Genomic DNA, 16119 nt, shown 5'->3' with positions numbered 1-16119 from the left:
TTTCCTAATTGTTGTGATCACTATCATAATTCAAGTCAATGATATTTTTATGAAGTTCCAATGCTAAACATATACCAAAAGAGGCATTGAACAATCATCTAATTCCTATGCATACAATTGCCAGGCAAGCTGAATATTCAAAATTTAATATTTCACTTATGGCTAGTACACAAAAAAATAATAGCCCTGGTTTTTTTTGTCACTATCAGTTTTCTCATACCTTGTTTACAAGAAAGACCTTCCAAAGTGGTCTCTATTAGTGAGATCTTAAGCACTGAGGGCTTTAAAAGGAATGAGCTTTGGAGGACTCCCATTTGGTCAAAGTTTTCATAAGAGTTCTAGAAACCTTTTTGGTTTTTTTGAAACATTTTCCTTTATCAGGAAATAAATTGTGCTATTTTAAGCTGTTATGAAATAGATTTTTTTTGAAAATAATCCCAAACTATCAAGTTGGTTTGTTATTCTTTGCCAGAATTACTAACAAATATTAGAGAATGAATTATGTTTATTTCCACAATCCATGGGTGGATTTTTAATCTTCTTTCAATTTCTAATGAATACTTCAATTCTTATAGATGGACTAACAATTCTTAAGGTCCTTTCCAGGTTTTCAATTGTGTGATTCTGGTTCATTTTCAACCTCAGTAAAATTCTGGATGTGTTTCTAAGTCTGGAAGAATCTTTTTCCACTCTTGGGCTGCATTTGGTAATTTTTTTTTCCTCAGAAAATTATGGGAGTGAATTCAAGACCCAATATGGAATTATATATTTTATCCTTAGAATTACCTCATTAATTTTAAGTTCCAATGTTGATGGAGTCCCCCTTTCTCAGTATCACACAATTATCTAATATTAATTTCTTATAGTTCTCCACAACTATTCCTATGTATTAGACAGACTGGAAAACTTATTCCCCCAAACACTGTGTGACACTATTCCCTTCAGAAATTAACAAAACATAGATATTTTTTACCCAACTTTCAAGAGTCCATGGCATTTCCCCCCATTAATTTTCCCTCTTAATGATTAAGAGTTTATAACAATTATTTTACTTTCATATTATGGGTTATCTTCCTGTCCCTTCACTAAATCTATTCTGATACCTCTTTGTGGCCTGAGTGACCACGAGTTGTCCAAGTGTTGAGATTTGGCAAGGTTTACCAGGCAGTAGAGATTTTGATTATGATCCCAGCAAGAGATTATATGGCATCTGAGGAAAAGCTAGTTAGCTTGGATAGGTCACCACCTAGACTGGTCATCACCTAATGCAATGTTTTGTCCATAACTCATAAAACTATGAAAGAAGTATAATCTCTCCTGGTGGATGGGTAGACATACTGATGAAATCATAGGATCAGAATAAGTTAACACTAACACAACTTCCCTCCTCTCTCCCTAGTCCTGAGGAAGTTTCACGAGGGCAAGAACCATGCTTTATCTTCTCAGCATGCTTTACTCACAAAACAGACGATCAATCAAGATGAGAGGCACTGAATTGTTCTTTCCCCAGGGTTTTGGAAAAATATCAAACTCTGGGAATTCTCACAATAAAGGATATTTATGATATGAACATATGCACAAATCTCACCATCTACATACAGAGGGAGACCCATTCAACTTGCCTCATTTATTTGAAGGACAAGAATTTGTCACTATTAGATGAGAACCTCAGAAGAGTCCATACTTTCCTGTGCTGTATTCTTTTTTGTGAGTGAATGTATCCTGAGTACTGAACACATCTTGGAAAGTGATAGGGATACTTTGACCACTTAAAATTTTTTCCAATGTTTTCTGGGCTCCACCACCAAGATGAATGGCCATGAAATTTTTTCATGCTGCCAATTTTCCTGAATTCATCCTGGTCTATGTATCCAATTCTTTTATCAACTTGTGGTACATAGTATTTTCAACCACAAGTTTTCCTAAACTGCTAAGGTGGCTAGAACTCTTTCTCTTTACTACTAGATTTAGCAGTTTCTTGATTTATAAGGATCATTATGATTTTTTTCAAAACAGGTTTGATCAATTAAAAGTCAAATCCTTAGAGCCACAATAAACCTTATAGATCATAAAGTCCAGCCCCCTAATTATATCAATGGTGGAACTGGGACCAATGAAATAAAGTCATTTGTGAAGGTCTCACAGAGAATCAGTTCCAGAGCTCAGTGATTCCCAGACTCAACGATTTTGATGCAAATCCATGTCATCTGTGAAAGACATGTTCTCCATACAAAGATGAAATTCTGCAATGTGGCAATTTTGATATCTGAATTCCAAGATCTTACCTGGGTAGGAAGGCACTTGTAGCTTTTAAAGGTGAATCACTTCATTCTATCATAACTTAATTTTCCATTTCTTTTAGTTTTTCCAAACTCCCAGTCTGGCTTCACCATTCAACTCCTCCATTTCCAAGTCTGTTTAGTCAAGAGTTCCCTTTGTAATCTGGTCTTTATTCATTTTAGAATAAATTTTAGAATGTCCCATATCTAACCTACTCATATTTCTATCTCATTTTTGAGGTCACAATTTTCCTTTTTTTGGAAAGGGTGATATTCTGAAACAGATTTTTAAAGAAATACTGTCTTGGTGGTTGGTTACTTTTCTCTTTAAAAAAAAAAGCCTGCTAACAATACATAGATCACTCAAGTTTCATTGTCTTGTTCATGCCAGAAACATAAGTTCATGTGTTGCATGTTAATTGTTACATACTATACCTAAGTTTCATTTTTTTCTTCTTTCATTTATCTAAGGGGGATGAAAACAAGATGGAAGGGAGTAAAAAAATTGCAATAGTCATGTAAATTCTCATCCAATATTGCTCTTTGTATATATATTGCAAAACTTACTTGACCTAATTAGAAGAATAGGTAGTGGAATACAACAGGTTCCCAGAATTATAAAGCTAGAAAGGAATCTTAGAGATGGATTAAATCAATACCTTCATTTTATAGAGAAGAGTATGAGTTCAGTACCTTAGGCAAAGTCACATAGTAGGGTTAGTACTTGGAAGTCAGGTTTCTTCACTCCAATCTAGGGGTCTCTCCACAGAATCATAAAATGTTCAGAGTCAGAAGGGTTTCTAAAAACCACTTAGTCCAATCTGCTCATTTTATAGATAAACCAAAGTGAGCTTTAGCTAGAGGAAATTACTTGTCTGAAAAATTGTTAATAAGAGTTGAAGTTGAGCTTTTTTGATTTTAAGGACAAAACTTCTACCTTTTACTACTTGATACCGTTCAATAAATTTGCCAATTTGGAAACGTTTAATGGACGATTTTCTTTTTTTGGGGGGGGACTTGCTTTTAGGAACTTTTGTAGGCTAAAAAGAAGACTAAAATTTAGAGTAGATTTGATTACGTGTGTGTGTGTATGTATCTAATTGATAATACATATAACCCACTCCAGGGCCAACATCCCTGGTAGACTATTAAGTAGGGACTAGTTTCCTCCTGCCAAAAGATAACAATATCATGCTGAATTTCAAAGATGGCAACACTTTTTTTTGAAAGAAGGGGAGACTTGGCTTCAAAGGCACCATTGCTGGGAATCATAACAAATGAAAATCATTCCAGTCCAGGGGAACTTTAGGAAATTGGTGAATTTCTTTTCTTTCTTTTTCCTTTTTTTTAGATTTTTCAAGGCAATGGGGTTAAGTGGCTTGCCCAAGGCCACACGGCTAGGTAATTCTTAAGTGTCTGAGGCCACATTTGAACTCAGGTACTTCTGACTCCTAGGCCAGTGCTCTTATTATCCACTGCACCACCTAGCCACCCCCAGAATTGGTGAATTTCTCAGTGTTTGAGAAGGGATGAAAATTCAGCACTCTAGATTTTTAAAAGCACATCATTGTTTGTATTTGGTAACATTCCTTTCAAAATCAACTTTCTGTGTTCCAATTATTTTCAACAACATCCCAGCTAACATTTCAGCTGCAATTCATATTAACTAATGCCCAAACAAGCCCTAATAGATATGGTTCTGAGCTCAATCGAAAACAATCAAAGCTCATGAAATGAAGGGGGAAAATGCTCATTTTATGCAAATTCTACATATCACTCAAGCTTAATTTTACTGATAATACAAGGTGGGACATTTTGAACATTTCAGTGAATGTAACTTTTAAGCTGTGAGAGTTATTTTATAAAATGCTACCTCTGAAAAGCTGATTGCCAAACAGTACAAAAATGGTCTCTGGAATAAATGCCAAGTTCATTTTTATTTCACTTCGAAGGGAACTATCTTTCAAATCTCAACAGCTGGACTATTTAACACAATCTGGTGAATCAAAGTATAGTTCTTCTCTGGGCTCGCAGTAGGGCGTCTGCATTAGTACATGGCAGTGGTCCAGCAAATGACGCACAGCCAGACAGTTTGAACTCTGTTTCACTTACAATAAAAATGGATAAAATGGCAGTCATATTTACCACCTTCATGGACAGAAAACTGAAAGATTTAAATCTGACTTTATAAAGTGGTTTACTAGAAAAACTCCAGAGAGGAGATCTAGTTTATATTTCCCTGGGGATTAAAAAAATAAAGAATTCCTCTTAAATATTTTTTCTCTGATCCTTTATTCAGTTACTACAGCAGTTAGCAAAGCCATGATGGCAGAGATGGCTATATTGTCTCTCTCTTAGAAATTCTGCTTTCCAGGGCTTTCTCCTTATGTTAAAAATGTGACCAAAAAAGTTCCAAATAAAAAATAAAACTTTCTGCATTTCTGGGAATTTGCTGCCATTTTCAAGTGTTTCAAAGAGGGAGTAAAACCTGAGTGTTTCTGTGATTTTTCTGAAACCCTGTTTTAGTTCAAAATTAAAATCTGATTCTAAATTTTCATCTTTTTAATCTTCTGGGATGGGGGAAGAGGAGAAAATTATGTCCCTTAATTCTGAAAAAACAGCTAGCTAATAAATGGGACAGTGGCCACGAGTCAATATTTGATTTTATATAACACATGAAAGTTTTATTTGCATTTATCCTGTAGATTAGTCTTGGGAGAGCTCATTTCTTTAACAAAAATATATCTAAAATATGACAAGGATGCCATGGCTATTCAACAGGACTATTTTTCTTAAATGTATAAATGTATTGATATATTTCATGACTTCAAAATCTTTTTGAAATGCACAGGTTTCATAAAAGACAATGATTCAGGTAATATTGCCTACTGTCAATTCTTTCCCTCTTAAAATAAACACTGTACAATGATGTTACAATTTAGATGAACATGGAACTCTTAAGATACAGCCAAGGGTGATTAATATTATTTTCCTGCAAAGTCAGTACATTCATTCATTTTGACTTTATGTCTCTAGTGAAAATGGATGTTTAATCAATGTTTTGCCAGGCTTTTAGCTGTGGCAAAGGTGATGAAATCTGATTTTTGCCTGTTTGAAACAATCATATAAAATGAGAAAAAGAGCATGGATTTGAGATTGTATCTTAACTTCCCAAAAGTTACAAAAACTAGACAAGTAGGTTTAACTCTTTCCCCCTTAAAACATTATTGCAGCAAAGGTATGTTATTCTTGTTAAAAAGTTTGTTAATCCAAGCATTGCTTAAAAATATGAACATGAAAAGAATTAAGTATATCACATCCTTTATGTATTTTATATCATACATTTATCTGCCCCTCCAAAAATATCATCTTCCTCAAAATACTTGTTTTTGTTCTAAGCCCCAAAACAATTTTATTTAATAAAAATAGCTGTTTAGACATGACTTAGTTTTTTCTTTTTTTAAGTCTGTCTTATCACTAAATAAATGAATAAATAAATAAAGACTTTAAAACATTATTTGCTACTATGAGCCTAAATTCACATTTTGGTTATAGAAGACTACATTTTTTGCTGGTCATTTATTTAGTTTGTTTGTGTGTTTAGGACTGGACCTGTGACTTCCTTAGTGAAAAATTCCTCATTCCCATCTTGAATATTCGCTCTATCAATGGAGATCTACATTTGCTTTACAACTCATAATAACCTTAGACTTGCCTCTCTAGTTATTTCTAGAAATTAAATGTTTTCCTCTGTGCTAAATATATCTAGAAATATACATTAAGAACTTGCAGAGACTGTTGAAAGGTAATGAAAAATGCTGCAGCAAGAACTTTGCATTTACTTTTGTGCTCAATTCTCTTTGTAGAAAGAAATAAGATATTCTATGCTAAGACTCTGGCAATTACCAGTGTTTTCAATCAGAAGTGAATGTTATACAGAACAAAATTAATTCATTGAGGTATTTACATTTTTGGAATAACCAAAAAGTATTTTAACTGCCAGTTTTGTACTGAGTGTAATATGTCCTTGACAGCTGGTGGGAAGATGCTGTTAAGCTATAATTCAGAAACCTTGTATGACTATTAATTAAACAATCTTTCTAGGAATATATAAGATAGTTCCTTAACAAACAAATAGGCAGAAAAAGAGGTGTGTGTGTTGTGCTGTGTTGGAGGGCAAGGTGAGGAATTGTGGAATTGGGGTTAGGGGAGGAAAGAGAATCTCAACTTCCAGGACATCCAGTTGTTCTCCTAATTTTGTTGTTAAAGCTTAATTGCCCATGTACAAGCTGCACATGGAAAACCTTTGTAGTTGCATCTTGCTGAGGCAGAGCTGTTTCCTGCAGTGTGAGCAGACAATTCATTGGTACTAAGATTACAGAAGAGAGGAGAGCAAATCCTTTAATTGTACCAGATCATCAGATTAGGCTGTACCTTCTCTGCAGCACATTCTGCTAACCAAGTAGTCCACTGCCCAGAAGCCAATGTTTACTAAGTGCAGAAAAGGCACATACACACACACACAAACACACACACACACGAAAGACCAAGGTTTGGTCTGATGGTGGGAGCAGAAGTGTGAAAGCACACCTTTTTTATGTAAGTATACACCATAGGGGCCAGGAGGACCTTCTTGGGTTTCCTGCTGAACAAAACATTACCTAGAGCCTTCTTAAGGAATAGTTGTGTGTCCATCCAAATTAAATTCCAGCTGAGATAAACATTTAGGGAGATAATTATATACCAAGTTTCCCTAAAACAGAGCTCAGACCCTTAATTTCTATTTGGTGGTTTTAATTGGGTTTGGCAACTTCAAGTCAATGGTTTGACCATTTTAAACAACATTTATAAACTAATACAACATGCAAAGTAATAAATTTTGAAAAAGATTAAAGGCCAAGCAATAAGTAAATAATTATTTTTGTTGTAAATACAGAGGTTAATCAAGTTCAGTTTTACTTACCAACACATCTAAAATTATTTTTATTCACTATTCTTTGGTCTTTGAACAGTGGCCCAAAGGAGATATCAGAAAATATATAAGGTAAAAAGAGGACATAAAGTCAAATATCTACAGAGATAATATCAATATGAAATACAATTTGAAATAACAATTCCACTCTATATGAATTTTTAAAAATGAAGATCAAAAGTCCTCTAGTTATAACATTGGATTTTTTTAACCCTTCTGGGACAAAATATCACTTCTCATACCCCTTCACCCTCCACCCCCTACTCCCCCTAGGTACAAAAACCAGTAACAGTTTATCTGACTAATTAAAGAAGGACATCTGAATCAACTGGAGGTCTGTGTACATGTGCTTAAGCCTCAGAGTTCATAGGATTAGGCTGCATCCTTGATGGTTCTAGTAGACAAGAATTGAATTAATAGTCATACAGCCCTTTGTTACAAAAACCTTTATAAATATTTTCTCATATAACTTTCACATAAATGCTATGAAGTATTTAATAAATTATTCTCTCCTTTCACAGATTAGGAAATTCAGGATCAGAGAGACTAAACTTGCCTAAGGTCTCACAGTCAGTTTGTGGCAGGGCAGGTCTTCTGACTCTAACTTTGGTGTTCTTTACACCAAAATGGACTACTATTATTCTTTGTCAATCAATCAGGACACAATTAAACCTCTGAATTGCTTTTCCCAGTTTATGATGATACCACCAATAATGTATAAGCTTTAATGTCTCACCAAGTTTTATGTGATAGGCATCTTTCCAAAACAGATTAATAGGAAGAGTAAATATTGATGCTTCAACTTCAAGGGAGTAAATAACCTGATCTTAATGCCTTAATGAAAAAGAAAAGGCAAAAAATTTCCCATTTATCACCTACAGGACTATAAGATTTATGTACCTTGAAAGACTATAGTTTTCTGTTATCTAATACTGACTAACATGTTTTGGTTGTTATTAGAGATAGACTTCAATTTTATTTATTCGTTGATTCATTCATTTAGTTTGCACCAATTATTTCAATGGAAGAGAACTCCGGGTGAAGGAGTATGCCTGCACCTAACCTACAACTTTTAATCTTTGAGACTAGGGGAGGGGTGGTGGCATGGTGAATCAAGAGACTTGCCTGTGGTCATAAATATATATATATATATATATATATATATATATATATATATATATATATATATATGTATATATATACACATATAAATATATACATATATACACACACATATAGATATAGATATAGATACATATACACATACATATATATATATATATACATACATATATATGTGTATGTATATATATTCAAGTTTCATTTCTAATATATATATATTAGAAATGAAACTTGAACTTCCTGACTTCAAGGTTTTGCCTCTGAAAGTTCTTGGGGAAATCAGAATTGCCTATCTCAGATGCTGGCTCTCCAGAAGCCTTTTTGATGAAATTCTTGGAGATCTCTCAGTGAAGGACTAGGTTGGGAGTGTCCACTGCTATGGATTTCTTTCCTGAGAAAAATGTGTCCAACAGACAATAACAAGTTTTCTACTGAAGACTTATCTCAGACATAGTAAGTACAAAGAGAATGACTTTCCTTTCCATTTTTTTTTTTTTTACCAAGTTGGGACCCTATAATGTGGAACACTACACACACTTTTGGACCAGATGGATAGGAAAAAGAAGGGAAGGAAAGCAAGAAGGAAGAGTTAATCCCGGGAACACACTGGGCATGAAGCAACATAACCCTGGAAAAACAGGGCTCCCTTCCAGAGGCTCACATTTCTACCACTACCAATACAAATGAATGAAAATTGATCTTTAACTTTACAAAAATAAAAGAAAACTATTTTTATCTACTATGCCACAGTGCCTCTCAGAATATCACATAGACACTAAACAAATAAAACAATGTTCAAAACAGTCAAAAGTTAAAAAATTTAAATAGTCTATTGAAGGAAGATAGAGTAACTTTCAGTTATCTGTAATAAAGAGAATGAGAAGCATAGACAGCCCACAGTGCTAGATAATTAAAATCAACAAGTCTTTTCACTTTGGCTTGGTGAATACAAACTAATTCTGAATTGCTGTCCAATCACAACAGCAGAAACAAAAAGTTTCTAGATAATCATGGATGATGAATAAAAAGGCAAGTTCAAGAAATGTTAGCGGTCTATCCAGGAAGACCGAAGGGCACAGTGGAAAGTGGATTGGATTCAGAGCCAACTAGATCTCAGTTCAAATTCTGGCTCTGACACTTCCACATATGTAAAAAGGCAAATCATTTCAGCGTCTCAGCTTCCTCTTTGGTGAAATGAACTGGTTGGATAACTTGCAAAGTGACTTCCACATTTAAATGCAAAATCCTATGATTATGACACACTCCTTTACTCAAGCTTTTATTTACATACTAAGAAATAATCAAAACTGGATTTCTATCAATTATTTTATAACAGACTTTTTGCTAATCCATTTCAGCCTTTTCACAGGTAGTCTGGATTCCTAAGGTTTTGAAGTGATATGTAATTTGGTTTTGCTTTGTTTATATCTGTTCTAAGCAACCTACAGAGAAGGAAAGAGGAAACCCAAGAGTGTTTTTGAAAAAGAAAATGACTGTCCTGGATTAAAAATCAGGCCCTTCCCACCTCCCAATCTACAAATATATCTGAGCAAACGGCTACAAAGTCATGTGAATGGAGAACTCAGAATCAGAAGGAAAGGGATAATTGCAAACCATCCCACAGAACTCTCTTATTGTTTAATAAGTTATTCCTCTTCATTTCTGGGGAGAAACCTGTTTCAGTATCCTCTATCCTTCAATCATCCTGTTATTCTACAAATCTAATTTAATTCACTCCTGGTACAATTTAATACACTTCTCCTTTTTTACATCCTTTATGATGATGGAAGAAAAACCTCAAATTATCACTCTGTATTTTTATATCAGTAAAAGGGATTAGAAGAATATACATGCATATACCTATACATACATATATTAGTATCAAATTATATAATACTATGTGGAAAACCTTTAAAAAAGGCATGAGGTTATAGACAAATAAAACATTTGAAACTTTCTAAGTATTTATGAGTGGCTGTTGTTATAAATACCAATACTACTTTTTAAAACAATATACCAGAGAAGGTGTTCTTCCCTTTTTAAACTCTTCAAAAGCTATCTTTTTTTTGATCAAATTCCTAATTTGACTTCTTTATCTATTTAAATCTTAATAGTGTAGTCTCTTGATCCTCAAGTATCTAAAATAACCCCACTCAAAAAAAGTTTGTTTTCTTTTTACCCTTTCCTGTTTGTATCTTAAATTGGCCCCTATATGCCATTTATAAATTTTCCTCATTTAGACAGGAAAACTGGACCTCTAGAGTAAGTATCACTGCATTAGTGTAGTCTCAGTATTAGATATTTTAGAAAAGTAATAGCATTTCTTTTTTAAGTTCCTACGATTTAAACTTTTCTCTAATGTGAACTGGTCTTCTGTATTCCCTAAAATAGTTTGAAGTGATCAATTTTAGTGGAGCTATTCAAAATTTATGATTTGCCTCTATCATGTGATTACACTAGAAAATGTACTTTATTTAAAGGAACTTTTTTATAAGTATTTAAACAGTGATCTTCTTTACATTATTCATGCTTATGAAATATTTCACTAGCAGCAAAAATATCTCATAGAAATAACTGTAATGTTTAATGGATGAGATAAAGTAAATGCTTGGTAAAAAGTATTTAAGCAATTATTCCTAAGTTGAATTTAATTTGACAAGATAGTCACAATGATGATAACTTTAATTCAGTCTTGCAAGAAAATCATGAAGTTATATCATCTCATTCCAACTACTTTTGAAAAGACTCATGAATTACAGTAGTGACTGATGGTAGCAGCAGCCAGAGAAGTCACAACAGCCAGCATTTCCACAGCACTTTAATGCTTGCAACAAGTTTTTCTCATTTTAGTTCATTTGACCTCACAACAATCTATTTTACAGATAAAGAAATTGAGGCTAAGATATGTTAAAAGATTTGCTGAGGGTCATAAAACTAGCAAATGTCTAAGGCAGGATGTGAACTCTTCTTGACAGTTAAGTGGCTCAATACTGGATTCAGCTCGGCAGAACTGGTGTTTTAAGTTTTCCTACAATGTTGTTAATAGCCATGTGGAAAGGCAGCTAACTTTATCATAGAATCAAAGATTTTGGGGCAGGAAATCCTGATCTATCACCGTAAAGGAATTCAGAAGAAGATCTAACAAGGCAAGGACAACAACTCCAGCAAATCTTCGTCAATAATTCGTTGAAATAAGCTTCTTGGGCTTTTTTTTTAATGCAGTTTGTCTCTTTTATAGCAAAGCAGCACACAGGGAAGGGGAATCCAATAACTTCATAACTAGGGGTTCGATTTAATCAAGACTTTTTTGTCTACAATTTATCAGTCACAAAGACTGATAATAAAATATGGCAAATAACAATAACTTTCAACAGCTGTTCTTTTATTTCCCAAATATACTTTTTCACAACTTTATGAGTCAGGTAGTACTACTATGATGCCCACTTTACAGATGGGGAAACTGAGGCTAAAGAAGATCTATGGTTTCCTGAAGTAAATCTGAGCCCAAGTCTGCTGATTCTAAAGGCTCTTACCATCCTGAGACCCAGCAGAACAGCTATGGAGTTCTCTATATTGTCCAGAATTGCCACTGCCAGCATTTCAAGTGAAGTGGTGGTCTGTAGACAAGGTAAGCAAATTTCAACAATTTCCCTTTTCAAGTCTAGACATATGACCTCAGACACTATCAATTAAGCTTTATGCTGCAAGACAACAGAAACATCTTAATTTTTAGTAAAGAAATGTAGATGGAGAGACTGAAGAGTTGCAATGAAACTCAGAGATAGTCTAATCTAAGCCTTCCTTTTACAAAAGAGGAAAATGAATACTAGAGAGGCTGTGACTGATTCAAGGTCACACAGAGTTCAGAGATAGAGTAATAATTCAAACCCAAGTCCTCCTTGGATTCTGATTCAAGAACAAGATCCTCCAGTCCTCTAACTTTAGAGACCAGAATGTCTAGAAGCTAAACCAGAATTCATACTCCTAATAAATACTGTGTAGTTTCACTTTTTGGTCTCTATGCCATTTTAGATTAAGCTTCATTTAGATGCTAAGGGAGAGTGTGTACAAATGGATGAATTCTGACTGTTTAGGAAGTGAATAATTACCATGTTAAAAAAAATCCCTGGAGTTGTTTAAGTAGCATAATTGTACTTAAGAAACGGGTTTTTCAGGAAGGTGCAGTTATTCATTAATTGACTGTCAATATGAAAAATACATGCCATTTAGTCATTTCAGCTAAAGAATGTCAAGAACTAAATAATCAAGCATTAGGTTACAAAGTTGAAAAGTTAACCCAGCAATACACAGTATTTGTATTAGTGCTTTAAGTAGGTAAATTAAATTGAAATGTGTCTCTTAGGCAGTCATTGAACAGGCAAGATGAGAAATAAATTGAGCTTCGAATATGCCTTTAAAGCGTCTAACAACTGTGTCTGTCAACACACGGATCCTTTTCACTGTCAATTCACCACACATTCTGTAGACCGTGGGCCTGCAATTATTTCATTTCCTTTCTTGGAAATGTAATTTCCACTTACTTTTGTTGAATAAAAGGCAGACAAAAGGTGGAAGGAGTTGCAGTATTTTTTGATTAAGATTATCTGTGTAATATGGTATAGGGGGAAAAAATCTATACACACACACACACACACACACACACACACACACACGGATTTCTCAGAAACTAACTTGTCTCAACCCAGTGGATTTTATGTCTTGATATTGGTCCCAATGCAGTCAGATGTTAACACCAAATTAGGTAGTAAACAAATTTAAACAGAAAGATGAAGGGTGAAAATGGATCATCTTTTTGTCTAAATGATTCCAGTCAAAAGGATGGGAACTATTCCTGAAGACAAAAAAGTGCTTTTGGAAACACAGTTAAATTAGCTAAAACTATAAGTCAGCAAAGGTCTTTCATTCTGAAAAAGGGTGGGGGGGGTGGAGGAGGAGACAGGGAGGTAGAGAAAGGTTAACACCACCAATAAGAGAATGTAGCAGTGGGAAAAAAAATACCACCTGGCAAAAGGAGATCCAAATTGAATTTCCAGTTCATTTGTCCAGGATTCACCCTTTGAACTAAGTAAGACAGCACAAGCTACAAAAAAGAGGGTCCTTTCTCTCCCGGTGGAACAGGAAATCAGAGGTTTAATTAACCATGATTACAATATTCTGCTGATCTGATTTGTCTCACCTACTTCCTTTTCTTTAAGTGACAAGCCAGATGACATTCTGGCAAGAGAACTGAAGCAAAACTGTAGACTAATTTTGAAAAGAGGCTGGCATTGTTAGAAAACAAAATGATCCTCTACCGGATCTGCTGGAAACCGACTTCTCTGTAGCAGGATTAACTCCCTGATGCTGACTGTGGCACTTTGAAGATCCAGGTTTGTTGAACCACATCTCTTTACCTAACCTATTTTCTCTCCTGGGATAACTCAGTGTTCTCGGCTGGCAAATCTTCTCCAAAGGTTGGAAAATGAGGATGTGAAAACAGACATTTTTTTAAACAGATCCCTTGGATATATCTGTCTTATGTCTTCTTGAGTTGGTCAGGCACCAACAGAAGATAGGTGAATTGTATATGAAACTCTTGAAAAAATGATTAAATCCCCTAAGATGGGAACTTAAGTCAAGCAAAGCTTTTTCTTCACCCAGCATTTTCAAGATCAAACGTTTATCCAGAAGAAACTGGTTAATACTCAGTTTCAGCAAAAGAATTCACTTGGAAGAAGTGATATCACTTCTTGAAGGGACTCAACAGAGCAATTATATATCACAGGAATGTGACTCCAAATGAAGAAAGAGGAGGTGCTAAAGGAAGCAACTGTACAATTTCAAGGACTTAAAGACTATCTAGAGTATTTTCCAAAAGGAAAAAAAAAACACAAACAAGAGTAAAAGATTAGTAATCACAAATTCTGCTACATGCTACATAAGAAAGAGCATCATTACTTACTGAAATGTAACCTTGGAACTTGTGCTTCCTTCCAGTTTATGAGGCCCTCCACCTGGCTCAGGTGTTTTGGGGGCCGGGCTGTTGAATTCTGCCTCCAGAGTTTTCTTGTTCAATGCAGTTTTTGTTACACTGGATACAGAACCCAACACTGGCATGGATTTGGACTCTGAAGTGGCTAATATCCCCGTTGGACCTTAAAACCAAACACATACCTACAGTTTAACAATTGTGGGTTACGCCTGTGTCTAGGGTATTGAAAAATAGATGAGCAGAAAGTGTCTAGAGCTGGTCAAACTAGATTTGCTGTTTACAGAACAGCTGAAATCTCAAGGATATTCTGGAAAACATCCTTACTGAATATCTGCTCTACTTTTATGATTCTGGTGTTTTTAAAGTGGTGCTGAGGGACCAACTCCAGAGTTTCTTTTGTCTTTTAGAAGTTCAGCTGGTCATTTCCCTGACCAGAGTCTAAGGCTGTCCTGGGATGAAAAAAACTCTGTTCTCATGAAGCTTTGGTATATTGGCAGCCCTCCGAGAAGCAAACATTTATTCTTCAAAAAGTTAATTCTTCACATAACACAGCTCCTCGGTTTTTTTTAAAAGAAAAGGGAAAAGATTTCAAAAGGTTCTTTTAAAAGGCTCATCAGGCTTCTCTAAAATAAAACTGTGTTCATAAAACTTTTTCTTTTCATAAAACATTTTCATTTTCAATGTGAATGAGAAGTGGATTTGATTCCTCAATATGGAGACAATGGGTGAAGATATTAAGGGATCTTTTCTAATCTCTAGTAAGGTATTCAAAAACTATATATGAATAAGATTTAATTTACTAGCAATTCTAATTATTATTACTGCATCTGTTATTATCAATAATATTTATTAAGATCAACACGGGATATTTCTAGCCTTATATTAAAGGATGCTAGCTGGTTTTCTTCACACCACAATTTTACCATTTGCTTGTTTTTACCCCTGAGAACTTATAAAAATGCCTGGATGGGTCAGATCCATGCCACCAGACTATGTGGAAAGCAAGGCCCTTTTCTTGTTTATCTTAAGAGAGTAGGAATGAATTAGGTGAGGTAATTAAGTATCCTGACTCCTCTTAGCCCTTCAGGTTGTGGAAATGAAAATAAACAGATGGTATTAAGGTCAATAAAAGAGTGAATCTAGTTAGAAGGAAACTGCCTTAAGCCATCTAATCTGTAATTCTCTTTCCTCATTTCTGAATACACTAGTTCCTGCTGCTCATTCCTTAACTGAAACCTTATTAAGGGGGGGGGGGGTGGGCAAGTCCTAGCTTTTCCTAGTCTAAAAAAGAAAAAATAAAAAAAAATACATAATGGTTAAGTTGGACTTTTCTTCATCCTGTATAAGCTGCCCAATGTTTTTTGAGAGGCACTGCTGCTCTCATAAAGACCAATTTTGTACACCAAATTACTAGGTAAAATATGGGAATGACAATTAGAGCCATATGAAGTGTTTTAAAGAAAAATACATTTTAACAGACCTCTGAAGGAGATCAGCTGCAATTTAGGATTTGGGTTCTACTAGCCTCAACCCTGCTCCCAGCTACCCTAAGTATTTCTTAGTATAATCTTCCTGTTTTCTGCCTGTCACCTTACACTTGAATACAGCTTTACCTTTTCCATAAGCTTTTGTGTGCAAAATAACATATTGTATGTACATAGTGATATCCACTTCCTTCTCAGTGGAGACAAACACACTGGTTAGGACATAATCTCAGTAAGTTTCTCCAACTGTTTCTGGGGGATGGAGAGTTC

The 16119-nt window shown here is 34.7% G+C and overlaps 1 protein-coding gene across 3 annotated transcripts in view; it reads right to left on the bottom strand.

Moving 5' to 3' along the window:
- Positions 1 to 16119, bottom strand: part of SHTN1 (shootin 1) — a 124125-nt gene that overhangs the window by 14367 nt on the left and 93639 nt on the right. For all 3 annotated transcript variants that reach the window (XM_074233566.1, XM_074233564.1, XM_074233567.1), the window contains one exon: positions 14336 to 14528. In XM_074233566.1, coding sequence (XP_074089667.1) covers positions 14336 to 14528 — 193 coding nt within the window. The remainder of the gene's footprint in view (positions 1 to 14335; positions 14529 to 16119) is intronic.

This window comes from Macrotis lagotis, chromosome 4 (assembly GCF_037893015.1).
Source record: "Macrotis lagotis isolate mMagLag1 chromosome 4, bilby.v1.9.chrom.fasta, whole genome shotgun sequence".
In the NCBI taxonomy this organism is placed as follows: domain Eukaryota; kingdom Metazoa; phylum Chordata; class Mammalia; order Peramelemorphia; family Peramelidae; genus Macrotis; species Macrotis lagotis.
The sequence above is the reverse complement of the archived record's forward strand: the minus strand, read 5'-3'. Positions and strand labels throughout refer to the sequence as shown.